Consider the following 17554-nt stretch of genomic DNA (forward strand, 5'->3'; position numbering starts at 1 on the left):
TGCATTTTAATGAAAAAGCTCTTGCTTCGCCCGGGCGGGGGCTCCTGCAGGTTGACTGTGAGTACAAGGGGATGATGGGGGAAAAAAAGGCCATTGCAGGTTGAGCAGAGCTCTGGGTGAAGGTTAAGCGGATGGAGGTAAGAGGTGCAGTCTATAAAAGCCGAAAATGGAAGCCCAGATGGCACGTATTGAACATTCATGGCGGCTGGTTGCAGCCTGAACATGAGTAACACATGGAGGAGATGGCGCTGTCACCTCGGCCCTGGCCTCCTGTGATCTGTGTGAGCCTGTGTTCTCAGCAGATTGAGCTTCAAAACCGAATCCGGGGTTATGAAAGGGAGCAAACACGAGCATCTGCCTGCACAAACACGATAGAGAAGAACACACACACAATCCTTTCCCACATCCTTCTGTTAATGACAGACCTTAGCACAACCTTTGCCTACATATGGGTGTGCTGAAAGTAAGGTGAGCGTGTTATTGGGAAGGTGGGGGGTGGATTGCAGGCGGTGTTAAGTCAAGCAGGAACCCTCAATGTTGCTAATTTATTTACAGATTTAATTAGATGGATAGAGCCCTCACAGATATAAGAAAGAGAGGAGAGATGTTGCCAGCGTTACAGCACTTTAATTATGGTAGCAGGCTCCTGATCCCTGCGCTCTGCTGTCTGGGGAGCCAGTTAATTAAAATCCTCATTATTTTACTTTTAATTAGTTCCCCCCTCTTTTGTTTCCTTTCACCATATGGCCGTGTTCCGTGGTCAAATTAACGTAATTGAGCTAATTAAGCCGATCACTTTAATTATTCAAAGCGTTCCGATTGGCCAGAAGAACTTTTCTCCCTCTCCCCTCCCTCGCATTCCTGTATGAGGCTCAGAGTTGTAAAGTCGCTCTCTTTGTCATTACGCTCCTCTGCTCGCATGCTGAAGGCAGTGAGTTATGGCTACAACATGCCTCGTTTCCTACATGTTCCAGCAGTGTCTCATGTTTCACTCACATACAATGCGGGGTATGCAATGCAGCCTCAGCCAGTTCAAAGAGGATTCAGGAATCGTTGGAACATTTAACACACTATGGTTATCACAAATTAGCTGCGTGTTGATTGTTGTCATCTGGTGCTCGGGGATTGGAGCTACCATAAATAGCTGAGGCAGCCCGAGCAGCTTTCAGAGGGATTGTCAGCACAGCTAAATGCCATCTTTCTACACACACTACCATTGAATTTACATGCTTAGGTTTTTGAAAACGGTGACAACCAGATGGCGGTTTTACCGCAAACATACTTATGTTGAGCTAAATGCCTCAGGGTGGACAAGACCTGTCTATCAGCATTCATCTGCACACTGCAGACACACTGAACCTCTCTGATATCAATATCAGCTCATCGGCCTATTTTCTCAGCTGCAGAATCATTTGCATCTTATTAAAAACCTTGTGCTTAAAGTGTTGGATCCATTCTGAAGAACTATAACAGGGCTCAAAGTAATGATCTGTTGTGACATTTTATATAGGATGATTGATGTCAAAATGTGCAGTATGCAGTTCAAGGCAAGTTCAAGGAACATACAAGCTGTTTGAACCATCGTTTCTGACTCTCTTCTGGTAAAACTCACACAGAGAAAACACTTGTTTTGGGATTACTATCAGAGTAAAGGTAAAGATAAACAGCATAATGAACGAGTCAGAGAGTTACATTTCTACAAAGAGATTTAGGAATTTAAATCATGTTGTCCATATCGCCACGATAGGCCCGTCAAACGCCAAATACTGAAACTGAAGGAATTATTATTCTGCAAGAATAGTGTCACAATTCTTATAGTTCAAAGTTTTCTTACAAATCTAAAAGCTTTGGTATAAAATGGGTCATTTTATGAATGCCCCTAGTACAGTATTTCACCTAGATGTGTCATGACCACATCAGTCAGTGTCATTTTTTGTGACTGATATTTCCTTCCTTGAACCACTCCCTGATGGTTTATCCAGTTCAGCTCAAACTTGGTCAGTGAATCAAAAACAACATGCCTCCACACTTTGAACAATGTAGATGAGACAGAACTGTGGTTGTATAAATTTGACATACAAACTTTAAAGTACTGAGAATAACTTTCAACTTTTAAACATACCTCACTATAAACGGTTTTTGCTTGGACAGTTTTCTGCCAATGAAATATCATTTGACAGGCAACAGCTTGGAGCCCAGGTCAGTACAGGGGGCCCTGAAGGCTGGTACACTATAAACCACAACAGTGTATTAAATTTAGCTAACTTTGCAACGGCAGTAGGAAACCTCCCTCAGGTAGCCCCATCAGACAGCACTTGCTCTTGTTGTGTTACTAAAAGCCACACGTATTATTTATATGAGTTCGTCACTGGAAGTTACCAAATAAAAATGAGGAGGAATCATCCGTCTGTCTGTGAGAGAAAAGACTTTAAGGAAAGCCAGATAGTTGTATGTGAACAGATAATGTGATTTAATAGTACATGAGTGAAAGACACTTGTCTAGCCTTTGCTGTGGAGAGTCACTTCCACAAGTATAATGTTCTCTGACATTTAACATGAGTGAGCTTATCTTAGCAGAGCAGTCTACTGTGTGCAACACTGCTAGTCGAAACAGAGTTGGGACATTGGCAGTCGACTAGTTAGCTTAGCTAGCTAACAGGCTGACAGAACGTGAATGAACTAGTCACAGTATCAACATATCAAAATCAATTTACTTGATTATGCACAATACTGCAGAAATAAATGCGGTTTCTGTAGTTACCTTTGGGAATCTTTGGTGTCAGTTTATTGATAACACTACAGCGATGAACGCTGTTTGGTGGACTCTCTTAGGACCTAAACACTTTAGAATCACCAATCAGCTACATGTGCTTCAAACAGTGTTTATAACTTGTTCCTATTATTGTAATTTCCGTGTTGAGTGCTGTGTCAAGTCTTCCACATTATTTCCTCATGTGATCTCAATTATGAATCATGTAAACAAACACAAGTGGAAAAACAAGTAAGACAAGATTTGGATCGGAAGGTATGAGTTACATTTATGTTTTTAAATGTAGCTGTATGCAGAAGACTAATAACCAGTGCTCTTCTTAATTTCACAAGTATTGCCTGATTAGCATAGCATCAACCTAATAAATAACATTAAGCTAACATGCTGGTTCAGTTTAGTTTAGTTAGGTTTATTTGTTGCTAATCATTCGGGGTCAGGGCATTATACAGCTTGCATCCTGCATTACATTATATTTTTTTAGCATCAAAGAGTAGTAGTAGAGAGTTCAGGTAGACTACTCCAATTGAGAGACATTCACTGTTGTTAATGAAAGTGTGAGCTCAGACCGGAATTGTCCTGCTGTTCACATCTGGTCACACAAAGCAAACTGGACAGTGGCAGAGAGGAGTTAGCCAGCACATTGTCCGATTCCAGCGAGCTTCTGGCTGACGGACCAGCGGATCAGCATCAGAGAAGAGCTGGAGGAAGGCAGCCATCTTGGATCAATATCACAGGAGTGTCGTGATGAGAAGGAAGCCGGTCCTCTTTCTCTTCATCATAAGCATTTAAATAGATCCTGGCATCATCTTGTGTCTTCACACAGTATAAGGTGTGGGAGCTCAGGCAATTACACTCATCTGCATGTGTTAATATGATTAATTAGTGGGAATAAACACTTTCCTATGACAGAAGCTACATGGTGAGCCACACACCTGCAGAAGCTCTGATAAAAGACAACGCCTCATGGCAAAGAGCCTTTTCATAAGACCTGCTAATTGGCATCTGAAAACGTTCCGGCTAATTAGCAAAAGGCAGATGAGGCTTGATTAGTTTGAATGCAAAGTGTAACTTGTGGTGCTGAGGGACTCGGGAATGTGCCGAGGTTTTATTTCTTCATCATCATGATACAAAGATAATTGTAATTGTGATCATTTGCATACGTTAATGAATTTGCGTGACGCTTCCTGATCAGACGTGGAATAAATAATTGATGCAGTATCAGCACCTACCATGACAAGTGGGACGTTTTGAAATAGCTAAGCGCATTAAGGTGCGAGTTTGACGGCTGCCATGCTCCCAGGCAAGGTGCGAAAGTAGAACAAGATAATATCTCGAGCTTTCTGCACTCTGCGCACTTCACCACCAAGATTAACTCCAAACCTGCAATGGTATGCAGAGACTCTAAGTTTTTACAAAGCATTAAAAAGGCATCGAGTTAGAGCAAATTAGATGCAGCTTAGGAAAATAATTTTCAGAAGCCGTGCAGAGAGTGGCGGAGAACAAAGAGCTGTGATGGGAAACAAATCAGGCTGTGTGGGAGCTTTAATTGGAACATGGTAAACAGTAAATACATCAGATTGTTTCAAATGCCCTGGATGTAGAAGGGGCCACTCCCCTTTAATTAGCCTGCTTTCAGATTAGGCTTTATTAGAGGCAGGCAGCCACCGAGCCAGTCAGCCACGGGATATGCCCCAAGTTCAGCCTCCCAGGAGCAGCACAGCACAGATACACGGCTCATGTTTAATTGCTTCTGTAAATGGTCAGAGCTCAAGCCCCCTAATTCCATTCCTCTGGGTAATCAGGCATGTTTTCACCATACAGGGCTAAAGAGAGTGAGGCAGACAGTCACATCCACCATGCTAGTAAGTACCATGCAATACAACGGCTCTCTAATGCCGCTAAGGGGCTTCAAAATGACCTCGGCTCGACTGTAACGGGAAAAAAATGTTTTAATAGGATTTTTGTTTTTCACTCCACTTTTTTTTTTTTACACACTGAACAGGCAGCTGATAAAACTCTACAGAAGAAAAAAACTTCACTGGGTGGCTCCTGTTGTTTTGTGCAGAGCGTTACAGGTGATAGGAACATTTTGTTTTGCTGCAGAGTTTAAAACAATTTCTAGTGCAGTTGTCAGATTTAACTTTTCTGTCCCTTCATACACATGTGCCTGACACCTGTCAATTTGATATCCAATCTTCAGCGTGTTTATCTGGTAACAATATTTACAAGAGATCAAGAGTTCATCCAAAGCACTGACGCTCGCACGGCATTAGCAAAGCTGTGACAGTCTTTTTACAGTAGTCCATCAAACGTTCACTCAAGCGTCTTTTTGTTTCCTCTTCTAGTTGGCGCAGGCGTTCATCTTCATTGTCCTCCTCCATGTTTGTCTTAGTCCTCAAGGAGCCTTTTTTGCCAGTTCAGTCCACATAGTCTGCAAGTCTTTGCATGAGGCACAGACAACTTCAACAGAACACAACAAAAATGTGACTTTACACGCCGTATATAGGATCTCTGATGTGGTGATGGACGGGATATTGTAGGTGAGAAGCTGCATCCTCTCTGTAGGAAGAGAGGCACTGTGATGAAGAGAGTCCATGTCATGGCGGCAGAAGCGGGAGAGGAAAAGTTGCACTGACTGGAAGTGAAGCTCCAAAGGGAAAATCACAGGACGCCTGCTGCTCAGCAGACCTGTCGGTAAAGAGAGGGAATTGATTTAGAGTCAAAGTCCAAACATTTCAAGTTTACATTCATTTCTAAGTTGTGTGTTCAGTTTGATTTAAGAGCTTAATAATACACTGATTTTAACAGGCACTGGGAATTCTTGTCAAAGTACATTTTCCAGATTTGTTCTTCAAAGTCTTGGGTTTTAAAAAGCATACATTCTTCAGTAGTAGACGTGAAGATTTCTGTTAAGTAAAAAAAAAAAAGCCAAACATACTTTTATGAAACAACAAGCACAAGAGGCATGTTGTTCAAAGATTTATTCAGATTATAAATATATAAATACTTTGTATCCTCGTCAAGAAAAGTGCTGTTAAATTATAAACTATCACTCATTCAAAATCGTGTTTGGGTAAAATCAGTTTAATGACAGGTCAAATCTAATGGGGCAGTGTGGGGTCAGGGCTTCGATCCCCAGCTCCTTCAGCTACATGTCCGATGTGTCCTTGAGCAAGACATTCAACATCCAGTTGCTCCTACTTCTTTGGCTGTGGCGTATAAATGTGTACGAATGGGATTTAACAGTAAACGGTAAATAGACTTTTCTAGTCTTCTGACTACTCAGAGCTTTTTTACACAGCATGTCACACCGTCACATTCACACCCTGATGTCAGAGGTTGCTCTTGCATGGAGAGACTGAGGGTTAAGTGTCTTGCTCAAGGACACATCGGACATGTGGCTGCAGGAGCTGGGGATGGAACCCCCAACCTCCTGGTTCAGAGATGACCGCAGCAGTAAATAAAGTTGAACTCAGAATGTTTGATTATAAATATGAATTAACAGTGATTACGGAAAAATGTAGTAAACTTACATTTATTATTAACCGATTACATTTCAAACTACTACCGATGTAGGAATTAAAGCTGTTATATTCCACGACGTCCTGTTGTCTCTATGATGACATCTCTTTTGTTCACGTGTTTCTCTCTGACTCTTTCAACTGTTTTCATGTCGTCCGGCACGTTATAGCAAATTAGATTTTTTTTACACACATTTATTAACATTTCTGTGTTGTTGCAGCCCTTTTCCTCTGATCTATGAAACCCATTACACTACAGGGACGTTCCTGCCGGGAGAAGTAACGCTCTGCTGTATCTACAGATGTTTTCTGTTGTGTTGTATCAGAAACCCTTCGATTCACCTTCTGGTCCGTCAGCACTGAGCTGTTCTGAAGTGGAGGCAGGTGGCTGCTGAGCAAGGCAGCGCCGGGTCTGTCGTGCTCACAGAAGATGGTACCGTTGATGTAATGGAAGCGATCGCCAGGCATCAGCCTGTTTCTACAGGTGGCACAGCTGAAACACTGCAGAAGAAGAAAATGAACAAAAGGTCAGGTGTTGATCAAATTCAGGGAACTATCTGCTTCTGATCAAAAGTGGATGAATGAATAAGCACTGGAGCACCAAAAATGTAGCCTTAACCTCTTCAAATTGGCCGCATTCAAAGTAAAACAGTAAACTTAGAAAAAGAAAAAAGATGGAGGGCACATTTCCTTTCTTCCCTGACACACTGAGCCGACACATATTCCCATTTCGCTGTCTCTCCCCCCAAAAAATCCCAGATGTTCCTGTCAAACAAGCAGCGGGAGACAAAGTGTGCTGATGTGAGATCAGGGGATTTACCTTGAGGTGGTAAACATTTCCCTGCGCCCTCATCACCATTTCGTTGGCTGGGATCGACTGGCCGCAGGCGCTGCACGCCCCGCTGTGCCCGAACAGTCTGCAAACACAGAAAACACAGATTGCTCAGTGTGCACAGCCTCCCAATCTGAAACCAGCAGCTTCCTCTCCGCCTCTTCCTGCCTCTAACCTGATGTAGTCACTCCGACACAGAATCATGCCCCCTTTGCTGTAGCAGGTGGTGCCAATGTCCCCCAGCTGGGCTTGGCAGCAAGAGCACTTGAGGCAGCGTGTGTGCCAGTAGCGTTCCATGGAGAAGAGAAGGAAGCGGTCTGCAATCTTCCCCCCACATCCTGCACACGACCTGGGGGCCGGTGGTACGCCCGACGCCTGGCTGTTCACCATGATGCCCTCACAATACTCCTTGACACAAAGAACACAGTTTTAACAAATGATACCGGTTTTTAGCTTCGTCCAATGAATCACCTTTTAAAATGATTTTTCAAGTGTTTTTTATGTTTACTTGTTGTGTATCAGGACTGTGCTGTCCTCATTGTTTGCTGTGTATTCGAATTGATCAGGTGGCTAAGGAGTAGTAAAGTTTTCTGATCTGATTTAAAGTAAGATGAACACACAAAAGTAATGTCCTCTGGCTCAGACAAACCTCAGCATGACAGTACATGATCAATGTGAGTGTTACTGTTGGAGCTGTAACAGGTTAAACACAGGTAATGTGTTAATACTTCCTGTAAGCAGCACGTGAAAGTTCATATTTACACAAGGCTATTTCACGTTTTTAACCCTTTATATTTAGTACTATTAAACTAATATAATGACTTATTATGATTTAAAAACTAGTGTTGAACAATTGGAAATGGATTTAATGTTTTACGCATTTACATTCCTGGGATGTTTTTTATTCATTTTGGCACTTTTTGGAAGAACGCCAGGAATATTAATACGATTTAAATAATAAAGTATAGAATTACACTTTTGTGTAGGATTACATGTAAGCGTTTTTCTTTTTATCATGTAAAGTTTTAAGTAATGTTGGTTTTAATTCTAAAATGCGCGCGCGCGAATGGAAGAAAAAAAAAAACAGGAAAAAGAAGAGACGTTACCTTCACGAGCCAAAGGTTTCCCTCTTGCGCTGAAGTTTGAAAAGATGGAAGAAATATTCACAAGAATCTCGACAGGGTTAGAGCTGGAAACCCGCACTCAGACTTGACATGTCGTGGACTCCATAGTTCTCGAGAACACGGTTGACATTAACCCGGGTTAGGACAGCACACTGACGGGAACAGTTGAAGAAACTCTCCCCGGTTGACATCCAGCCTTGCGCGGATAAATAACTACATGTACCCGTGGGACAGAGACATGACGCAGCTCCTCTTCCTCTGCTCTCTCACAGCTGTCTGTCTGTTAACGACTCTTCATCTGTTTCTGACGCTTTTGACAGCGACACTATTCATCAAATTGCGCAAGGGGCTATTTAAATTACTGAAGGGGGGGCGCAGTAGATGAAGCGCGCCGGAGCCAATAGGAGAGCAGGGGGCGTGTCCGAAGTCAGGATGATTTATGAGTTTATATTGGATCTTAATATTTACAGTCTATGGTTAATGTGCACGTTCGCCTCGCATTCAGTTCCCTAATGGCCAAAACATACCGTGTGTGAGCTTTTCATGTTGAAAATAATAATTCAGTAGAAATGATGGGGTACTGTAATAGTTTATATCCATGAGTACTCCTCTTTTAAACTGTTATGTATATTGTATAATTATTGTTACAAAAAAAAAATCTATGGAGAAATGTAAACAATTTAAGACAATAAATCATCAAATATAGGCTACCAAGCGTAGATGGGTTTCACATTCATCAATATATTAATCAATTAATCAAAACACTAATGTAAAAACAATAATAATATTTGATGATTTAAAAATAATTTTGGGAAAATTACTTATCTCAAATTAAATTGTCACAAACATTATGATTCCAGTGCAATGTCATCCAGCAGGTGATGCCAACATGTTGAATATGTTTTTGGTACATGTAATGGAAAATTGATTTTTTAATCATTTTCACTTTGGCTGCTACAATCCTTCTCTAAAACGATGTTTAAACCAGCATATTAATAAACTTCAGACCTTTATTCTTTTTAAGTAAAATCGTACTATCGCTCTTTATGTGAATGAATCATTTGGGTAGCTGGACATTGTTTTAAGAATGATCACATTTGAAACACAATGGGTGATTTTATTTTCATGAATGCATCATATTTCATTTTCATGTGTTTTTACAATGTATAATCCAACTGTATAGTCCTTTTTTAATTCAAATATAATAATTGTGTAATCTTTAGAATCATATATGGATGTTTAGATTTCTCTTTTGCATAATCTGCAGTAGGTAGAACATACTGAATGTATTGTTTTATCTGTTTTACTTTTATGCTTATACAAAGGGCAGTTTTTTTTCCCTCCTGCACCTTTTCATTATTAGTAATGCCAAAAAAAACAAGTATTCCTCTAAACTGTTAATCTTAAAAAGATTAAAACAAACTAAATGAAATATGGTATATGCATACATGCATAGGCTAATGCAGGGCTAAGAGAAATGTTGTCTTTTTACATATAGTGTATGTCAAAGAATTCTTCTTCATGTGATTCCCTCATGACACAGTTAGGGCAGTGAGGGTGCTGCTTTGCGTACTTCTAGCTGATGTCCACTAGAGGGCAGTGCCCTGTAATGTTTCAAGTCGCAGACGTGAAGGTTTTTAATCTATCTCCATGTTAAAGAAGTTGCTCTCACAACTACACGGACACACAACAACTTCTCTTGTTTTTTTCATTGTGTCTTTCTTATTCATATTCTGTCTGATATGCTGTGATATGTGTGTGTCTGTGGAAGTTTTTTTATTGGTATAGCACACTGTTGTATCAAAAATTCAGGGTCAAGTTTATCACCAGATTAAAGTTTCTCAAGGACAATTTACAAACTCTCTTTAAAGGAAATATGTGTATACATTTGGCATTTGTTTTTAATCTAATCAAACAGTATATGCTTGTATTTCAAAATTAAATAGATAAAACAGACACTTATTCAAAGTGAATCATACCATACTAATCATCAATGCAGAGTAGGTATAGGATCATAATTTATTGTGATGTAAATCATGTGTTTACATTCACTTCAATACTTTAAACCATAGACAAAATATGTAAATATGAACGGATGGAGCCTGAGTGTCATCAGCGATCTGTTCCTGCAGGGGGCTCTGGAGGCTCATCGGCAGCCGACACCATGCTGGAACTTCAGTCAACTTAAGTAAAGGCTGAGAACTGGAGCTGAGGCGGGTTTTAAGCCTCTTGACAAATGGTTATATCGAGCCCACCCATCAATCACGTCAGCTACGCCATTAAATATACTGTAGATGACATGTATCGTTTATAAAAACCATACAGTGTGAGCCAGTGAGTACAATAACTAATCCGTCCTATTTCACTTTTTTAACCAGGCTTTGAACATGTCTTTTTTGCCTGTGGTGTTTTGTGACTTCCAGTGTTCCTGGAGCCAGCCTCAAATAAAACACTCGACGAACTGCAGGATTTTACACTTCTGGGTTGGCTTCATTTTTTAATACCAGATTTACTTGGGAAATAAAGTAAATGACCTTGTTTGCATGGCTTTTGTGTGTGTATTTCAGTGCTATTGTTTTGTATGTCTGTCTGTATTTTTGCTGTGCAGTGTGACCACTGGAGGGAGCACAAGGTTGCACAAGTACAGCAAGTACAAGTATCCCTGAGGGTTGGACGAGATTGGACGTGTTTAGGGTGGCATGGCTGGAAAATTATGTAAACAAATCATTAAAAGATGTGGCAGCCTGTGGCTTCGCATATTTGGATATCATCACCCATGGTAGTTAGTTTGACATTATTCCAGCCCCAGCTATCCACAACCCGTTAACCAAATGGGTGAGTAATACAGTGTGTGAGAAACAGGACATTTATAAGACCAGGCGTTTGGTACCAGCCTCAAGTGGCCGATTTAGGAACCCCAATTTTCTTAACCTCCACCTTGCCTTCATTTTAAACAACTTGAATTACTGCTTATCACTGTTACTTTCTGAAAAATGTCTCAAATTATTCTGCCAGAAGATGTACTTATTGTGTTGATGTTTTGTCATGTCCCTTAAGATTTGTAATATCATGTGTTCAGATCTTAAGTTGCTCCACAGAATGACGTCCTGTTTAGTGTTATGTTGATCTTCAGTTGTAAGACGTCAGCCTGTTGTGGACCCCAAGAAGAATGCAGCTGCAGCAAAACCTCAGCTTATAGGGATCCTAACAAACCCAACTTAACTAAATGAAGCCGGTTAAAGAATCAATCAGTCATGGTGATTCTTTGAGACTAGTTGTCTCTATTGAAGAAAGTGTATGGTTCATGATAGCAGTAGTAGTGGATACTATGCGGGAAAATAAATATTTAAAAAATGACAAAAAATGTTTTGACAGTGGTGAGTCTTTTGTAGAAATAGTCGATGAAGCCTTGACATAAAGCTAAATGTCGTCTTTAGAATCAGCGTTGACGTCACAGTAGTGTTTACTTTGCTGTGAGTTCTCAGTCTAAACAGGATCCTTTGTGGAAATGTTGACTTCCATCTATAAACGTGTGAGCTGTGACACTCTTCAAGAGGATGAGTCATGTTCCACTTGTTTGTTTTCTGCCAATAACGTTTTACACTCAGACATCTGTTATCATCCCACATTGTGTTAAAAAGGAACCTTTGGGCTAATTCCTTTGGAGGGTTTGGGGGATTTCCTCCTCTGTTGCCAACTTCCACTGCTCACTGAGGCCTCGTTGATTTCCGACATACTTCCTGTTCCTCTGTCGAGGCCATGCTGAAAGTCACGGCTCTCCGTGAGGCTGGAAGACACCTGTAACTTCCAGTCTGGGTTCCCGGCCAAATCAAACTGCTGTGGAGCATCGCAGCACCACAGGCTGCCAAGATATCAGATTTATGAAGCCCCCTCACTGTGATGTCAAAAGATCCTTCCACCTCAGGCTCTATTTCCTCTCTATCAAGGGAAAACATCTCAGTGGCAAATGAGTTCGGTGGTATTGCTTTGGAAATGAGTCATGCTTGATGTCTTCACAGTCACCAGGTTGTCATGGAGTGAAAGACGACCGTCTGCAGCTAGAGCTGCACTGGAACCGCTAAAACTAATAAAAACTATTTCTAATAATTAAACATTACAACATAGTTTCTACTGAAAGATAACGATATGGCTGACAGAAATGAACTTTCATCTTAAAAGATTTCATTGATAAAATCCCAACAGAATCGTTCCAGACACTCTTGTGCTCACTGAAAGGCCATTGTAACTATCCAGTTAGTGCATGATCGTGATTTTTGCTGGTTTGTTCAAATTCAATTGGACAACTTCAGAGCAGACTCAGCCTTGTGACCCCTCCTGTGGTCTTTTGCTCCCACCTGGGAGGACCAGGATCCCATGTTGGGAACCAATCCATAGAGTGACTGTGAAGCTGCTTAAAGTTGTATATATTTTTCTTTTTTTCCTAATGGTAAGCCATATTCGATATTCAGTGAAACCCCAATTAAAATGAAGTGACTTCATTTTGAAGGCAATGTTTTAGTCTTTCTTACACGCAGGTCCAAGAGTTTCACTTTTTAATTTTGGAGAGAAGTTCAACTTGAATTCATTTATTTCTGTCAGTAGTAGAGATTCCTTCTACGTAGGACACGTCAGCTCTGGCAAAAAAAAGAGTCTAAATTATTCTTCTGATGAGGTTTTCAATTACAGACAGGCGCTAAATTTAGCATGAATGCAGAATCAATAGCTGCCAGTTCTTCAGCTCTTTTCTGACTGAATGAGCCTCAATGGAAATAAAGATGCACACTGTTTGACCTTTGATTGAAGAAGAAATGAAATCAAGCCTTAATTTACATTTTCATGAGAAACCAGTCATTAAAAATGATCCAAATAGATGTGAATTTGTGGTTCTTACAATGCCATGTATTTCACTAAAATGCCTCTTAAACAAATGAGCAGTCAAATGTTGTCATGGGACACCAGCTTTCGTGTACAACAACTCTGCTGCTGGGATCATTTCCCCGAATTTACACCAACCAAACAGCCCAAGAAGACAAACATCGTCATCAAAGGTGATGATGTTGAACTGTCTGGGTCTAACGGGAACCAGTGGCGCCCTCGGTGACGACAGCAGATGGTGAAGGTGTCTCCATGGTGAGGTGGTATGCCGTGTGTTGTTTTTGTTTCCTGCCTGTCGGTTGGATGGTGAAAGAACTCACCCTGTTCAAAGAGGAAGCAAAGGAAAACTAACTATCCATTCACTGTTAAATTTCAGATGCAAGATTAAAAAAAAAATAATAATTAAGTAATATTACAACCAGTCCAAAGAGCAGAGCTTAACAGAGCAATGTGTAAGATATCTGCTGAATTAGATGATAAACTGAGCTTACTATATCAACAGGGTATATATATATATATATATATATATATATATATATATATATATATATATATCAAGGTATTATGCTGTGTTGAAGTGCTAGCTTCTCTGACAACAACATCAGCAGCCAGTATGTCCTCTTTCTAACTTTAGATTCTGGTCCTGAATGGTCTGGATTTGTTGGATTAAAGCAGGTAAGTGATCAGGTTCAGATGGAAGTGATTGTACCCGACCATTAAAGCCTCTGGATCTCTATGGATCAATATTGGAGATGCTTTTGGAAAATGGAGAGAGATGAGAACGCAGAAAGGTTTACAGACCGATGAAGAGCTGGCTAAACACTGAAGCTTCAGTGTTCACCACATGGCAACCTGCGTGAGCATCAAGTCTAGGTCTGTCCAGTGTTTTGACTTTGGACTGCAGTGAGTCCATTTTAAATATTACAATGTCAGAGTTACAGTGCTCCTTCGACTTCCACACTGAATGAATCAGACAAAGTAGGACTGAACAGTATCAGTAAACAGCACAGATAGAAGGGACTGTCTACCTTCAGACTGTGCAGGCACTTTGCAATTCAGAAGCACCGACTGAGTGTGGGTGGGTAATCATCTCAGTGCAGTGTCAAGTGTGTGTGTGTGTGTGTGTGACTGATTGAACCTGATTTGGCCCAGGTGTGTTAAACCTATTCCGCTGAGTTGCAGCACTCGATGTGCCGACTCATTATCTCCTCATCAGGGATAATCAAAGATTCTCTCTGGCCTTGTTAACATTGCACCTCCAAATCAGATTTTTAGGAAATCCAGATTGTATGTAGTTCCATTTTTTGCCATTCTGAACACAAAAAGTAACATGAGATCTGATTTTTCCAAAACTAAATCAAAACATATATGGAGGTGCTTTCAAATCTTATTCCTACAAATCCAACTCAATCTGAACGTCTCTCTTCAATGTGTCTTCTGTGTCACTCTCAATGCGACACCATCGGAAAATAGCAATGACGTAGATCCGACAACTTGGAAGTTAATTTTGGTCAGTGAAAGAAAACAGCAAGAATAAAAACAAACGTAGTAACACAAACCCGCGGACAGACTGCTCCGTAAAACTGTTTACATCAGAAATAATCACACTTCTCTGTCATCCATTATGCTGTTGTTTTTGCTGGGCGTAACCAGTAACCATATAAATCAATGTGGATCAGACCACGTCAATATGGACGGGCAGATCGGATCTGGTGACTTACAGTTTGTAATGTGGACAGTCAGTCAGTTAAATTGGATTCTGATCAGATTTGGGCAGCAGACTGAACACAGCCTCAGTGTTTCGTGTGTAGTAGTACCTCTTGACTTGATGACTGTTTCCAGCAGCTCTCCAGTTTATTGGGGCTGGGAATTCCTGGCCTGTTTTTCTTTTTAAACAAAGGACTGGTGGTGGTGTTTTAATTGTAGAGAGTTTGTTGTCTTTTAGTTTCTCATCAGCTGCTCAGTGGTGGTTCTGTTTCTCATGGCTATTCCGCAAAGGGAGCCTGTTTTTTGGCTTGGAACTTCTTTGGTTCTTTTTCCCCTCCTGTTCAACCGTTTGTCATGTTTGAGGTTATCCCTGTGGGGATACCTTTAAGACACCCAGGATCGGGGCGTTGGTGGGGCAGTGGTTTGTGTGCGCGTCCCGATGTATCGAGCCAGGTTCACATCCAGCCTGTGGCTCCTTTCCCACATGTCAAGACTCACTCTCTCGCCCTGATTTCCGTCTCTTTCCACTGTCCTTCTTCAAGAATAAAGGCGGAAAAATGCCCAGAAACAAATCTAAATAAAAAGATACCCAGGATTTTCAATTTCGGCCCACTACTCTGGATCCTTACAGTCACCCACCTGTTGAAAGGTAAGGCTTGAAGTCATGAATAATTAGGGGCGATGCTTCTAACTTTTATCAGCTCCCATCACAAAGAGAATATCATAATGTGTGAAATACTGTCGTTAAAAAAGCAAGTTAATTTGTTAACCTCTGGTATCAACTGGCTGTTGCCTTGGCTAACCAGTCTACATCTTGAGCTCAAACATGGTCACTTCTGGATCCAGTAAAGCAACAGTCAAAATGCTTAATAAAATCAATCAATGTGGTACTCATCAAAGTTAAGTTCATGTTTTTTCCTTCAAAAGTTTATTTTGAGGCTTTTTTTGCCTTTTTATTTTTAGAGATGGGACAGTGTAGAAGAGAGAGTGTGAAGCGGGAAAGAGGCCCAGGTCAGATTCAAACCTGTGCCACCCACTAAGGCACTAGCACACCCCCATGTCACTTTTTTATTTTTAATAACTTCTGACGAATATTTGTCCATTAAGTTACGAAATGTTTCACCCTTGTTTCCCAGCTGGTCCCATAATGATTTCACCGCTGTCTTGCAGTTTAGAATCTCTCACAACGCCACACTGACTATCTCTGCTCTTGTTGTAATTTGAGACTGGTGATTTGTGAGAGATAAAGCCCACACCGACTGACTCACTCAGAACGTTCCTCGGGCCTTTTCAGAGGAAGCCAGAGGCCAGAGTGAGGAATTTAGAAGTCCAGCGTAATGTTTGTGCTCCAGAGCCAGCCGGGGCATTGTGTAAGTGGAAGAGACAACAAGAGCAGAGAGCTTTGATTGAAAATGTGCAGTGAGGAGCTCTGTGTTTAGAGTCCGACTCTTATGGCAGAGTTAACAGCTTCACTGTTATACAGAGATGTGGAAAAAGATAAAGGGTTTGGTAAAACAAGCTGACAGCTTAAACCAGAGGAAATATTCAAATGTAAAAGAAAAACACAGTCTATCACGTATTTAACACATCAACACAAACTTCTTTTTTAAACACAGTTGTGGCTCAGCACTGGTTGGTTAATGGTTAACTCACACTGATGAGTGAGTGTCAGTAGCTCATAAACCACACCTGACAGTCATGCAGCAGAGCCGGTTCACTGTTGGGCCCCAGGTTTGGGGATTTGTAAACACAAACTGTTCAGATAATTTTTGAAACCAAAGACGATATCAAAAATATTAATGTTGGAGAGTACAACACATTTGTTTAACCCTGTGTGTCTTTAAATGTTGTTCTGATTGTAATGTGGTCCTATCCATTATTATCCAGTAGAAAAATCATTGCATTGCAGTACAGCTTGAAAGTCAACACTATGAAACTTTAAAGCCCTCAAACATTCATCATTGTAGCATTTACATCAGGATGGGACACTTTGATTTCAGCACTTGGCATTAAAAATGATTTTAGATTACACCATAATGCACCACAATGAGCATGCAATCCCCGGATATGACCTGGTAATTAGGGGACTGTGAAAGGAAGGGTTACCCCACAACTGAAATGTAAAAGCTGAAAACAAGCACATTAAAATGTGGTTTTCAACACTCAAAACTGTAAAGTTTTGTAAACTTTGTTTTTAAATACAATATATTGATCAGTAAATGTTCTTTTTTTTTCGTTTCACAGATATTGGTCAGGACTTGACTATTGCAGGATGATCCAAAACAATCAGGGATGAACTTAACTAATGAGAATACTTGAGCTGCAAAACAATACAGCGTAAAACACAAAGGTTAACTACAATAAGGGACGTCAGCTCTTTAAGAAGTGTTTTAAAACCTAAAGATGGCCGTCATCACGAAATGCAATCTGGAAAATAACTTCAATGCACTCACCTGTCTGTCAACTCAACCACACCCCGAACTATGCTTCATAAGGTCAAGGCAGACAAGTTAGTACATTTCACCCCCTGTACAATATGTATCACAGACAAAAGACATATTGATACCAAATTTAGTTTTAGAGCCAGGATGTCAACATGTTTATTTTTACTTTAAAATTGACATTTTAATATGAGACCTAATGACGATCCTGCAGCTTTTATGAGACAGCCTCAAGTGGACACTGGAGGAACTACAGATTTTTACAGTTGAACAGTTTCCTCCTT

The 17554-nt window shown here is 40.7% G+C and overlaps 1 protein-coding gene across 3 annotated transcripts; it reads right to left on the minus strand.

Annotated features, from left to right (window-relative positions):
• Positions 1-4294: 4294 nt before the first annotated feature.
• LOC306829457 (LIM domain transcription factor LMO4.1) lies at positions 4295-8624 on the minus strand. Of its 3 annotated transcripts, XM_079352499.1 has the most exons (6): positions 8230-8623; positions 7299-7531; positions 7112-7208; positions 6634-6792; positions 5407-5458; positions 4295-5329 (listed from the first exon to the last, which is right to left on the minus strand). In XM_079352499.1, exons 2-5 carry the CDS (start codon positions 7511-7513, stop codon positions 5450-5452), a joined length of 480 nt encoding a protein of 159 aa, XP_079208625.1. In that variant the 5' UTR covers positions 7514-7531; positions 8230-8623; the 3' UTR covers positions 4295-5329; positions 5407-5449. The 3 variants fall into 3 exon arrangements, with proteins under 3 accessions (XP_079208625.1, XP_079208626.1, XP_079208624.1); XM_079352500.1 differs by having other exon boundaries at positions 4295-5458; positions 7299-7528; positions 8230-8624; XM_079352498.1 differs by having other exon boundaries at positions 4295-5458.
• Between the last annotated feature and the right edge of the window lie 8930 nt (positions 8625-17554).

This window comes from Symphodus melops (genome assembly GCF_947650265.1).
Source record: "Symphodus melops genome assembly, chromosome: 1".
NCBI classification, from domain to species: Eukaryota; Metazoa; Chordata; class Actinopteri; order Labriformes; family Labridae; genus Symphodus; species Symphodus melops.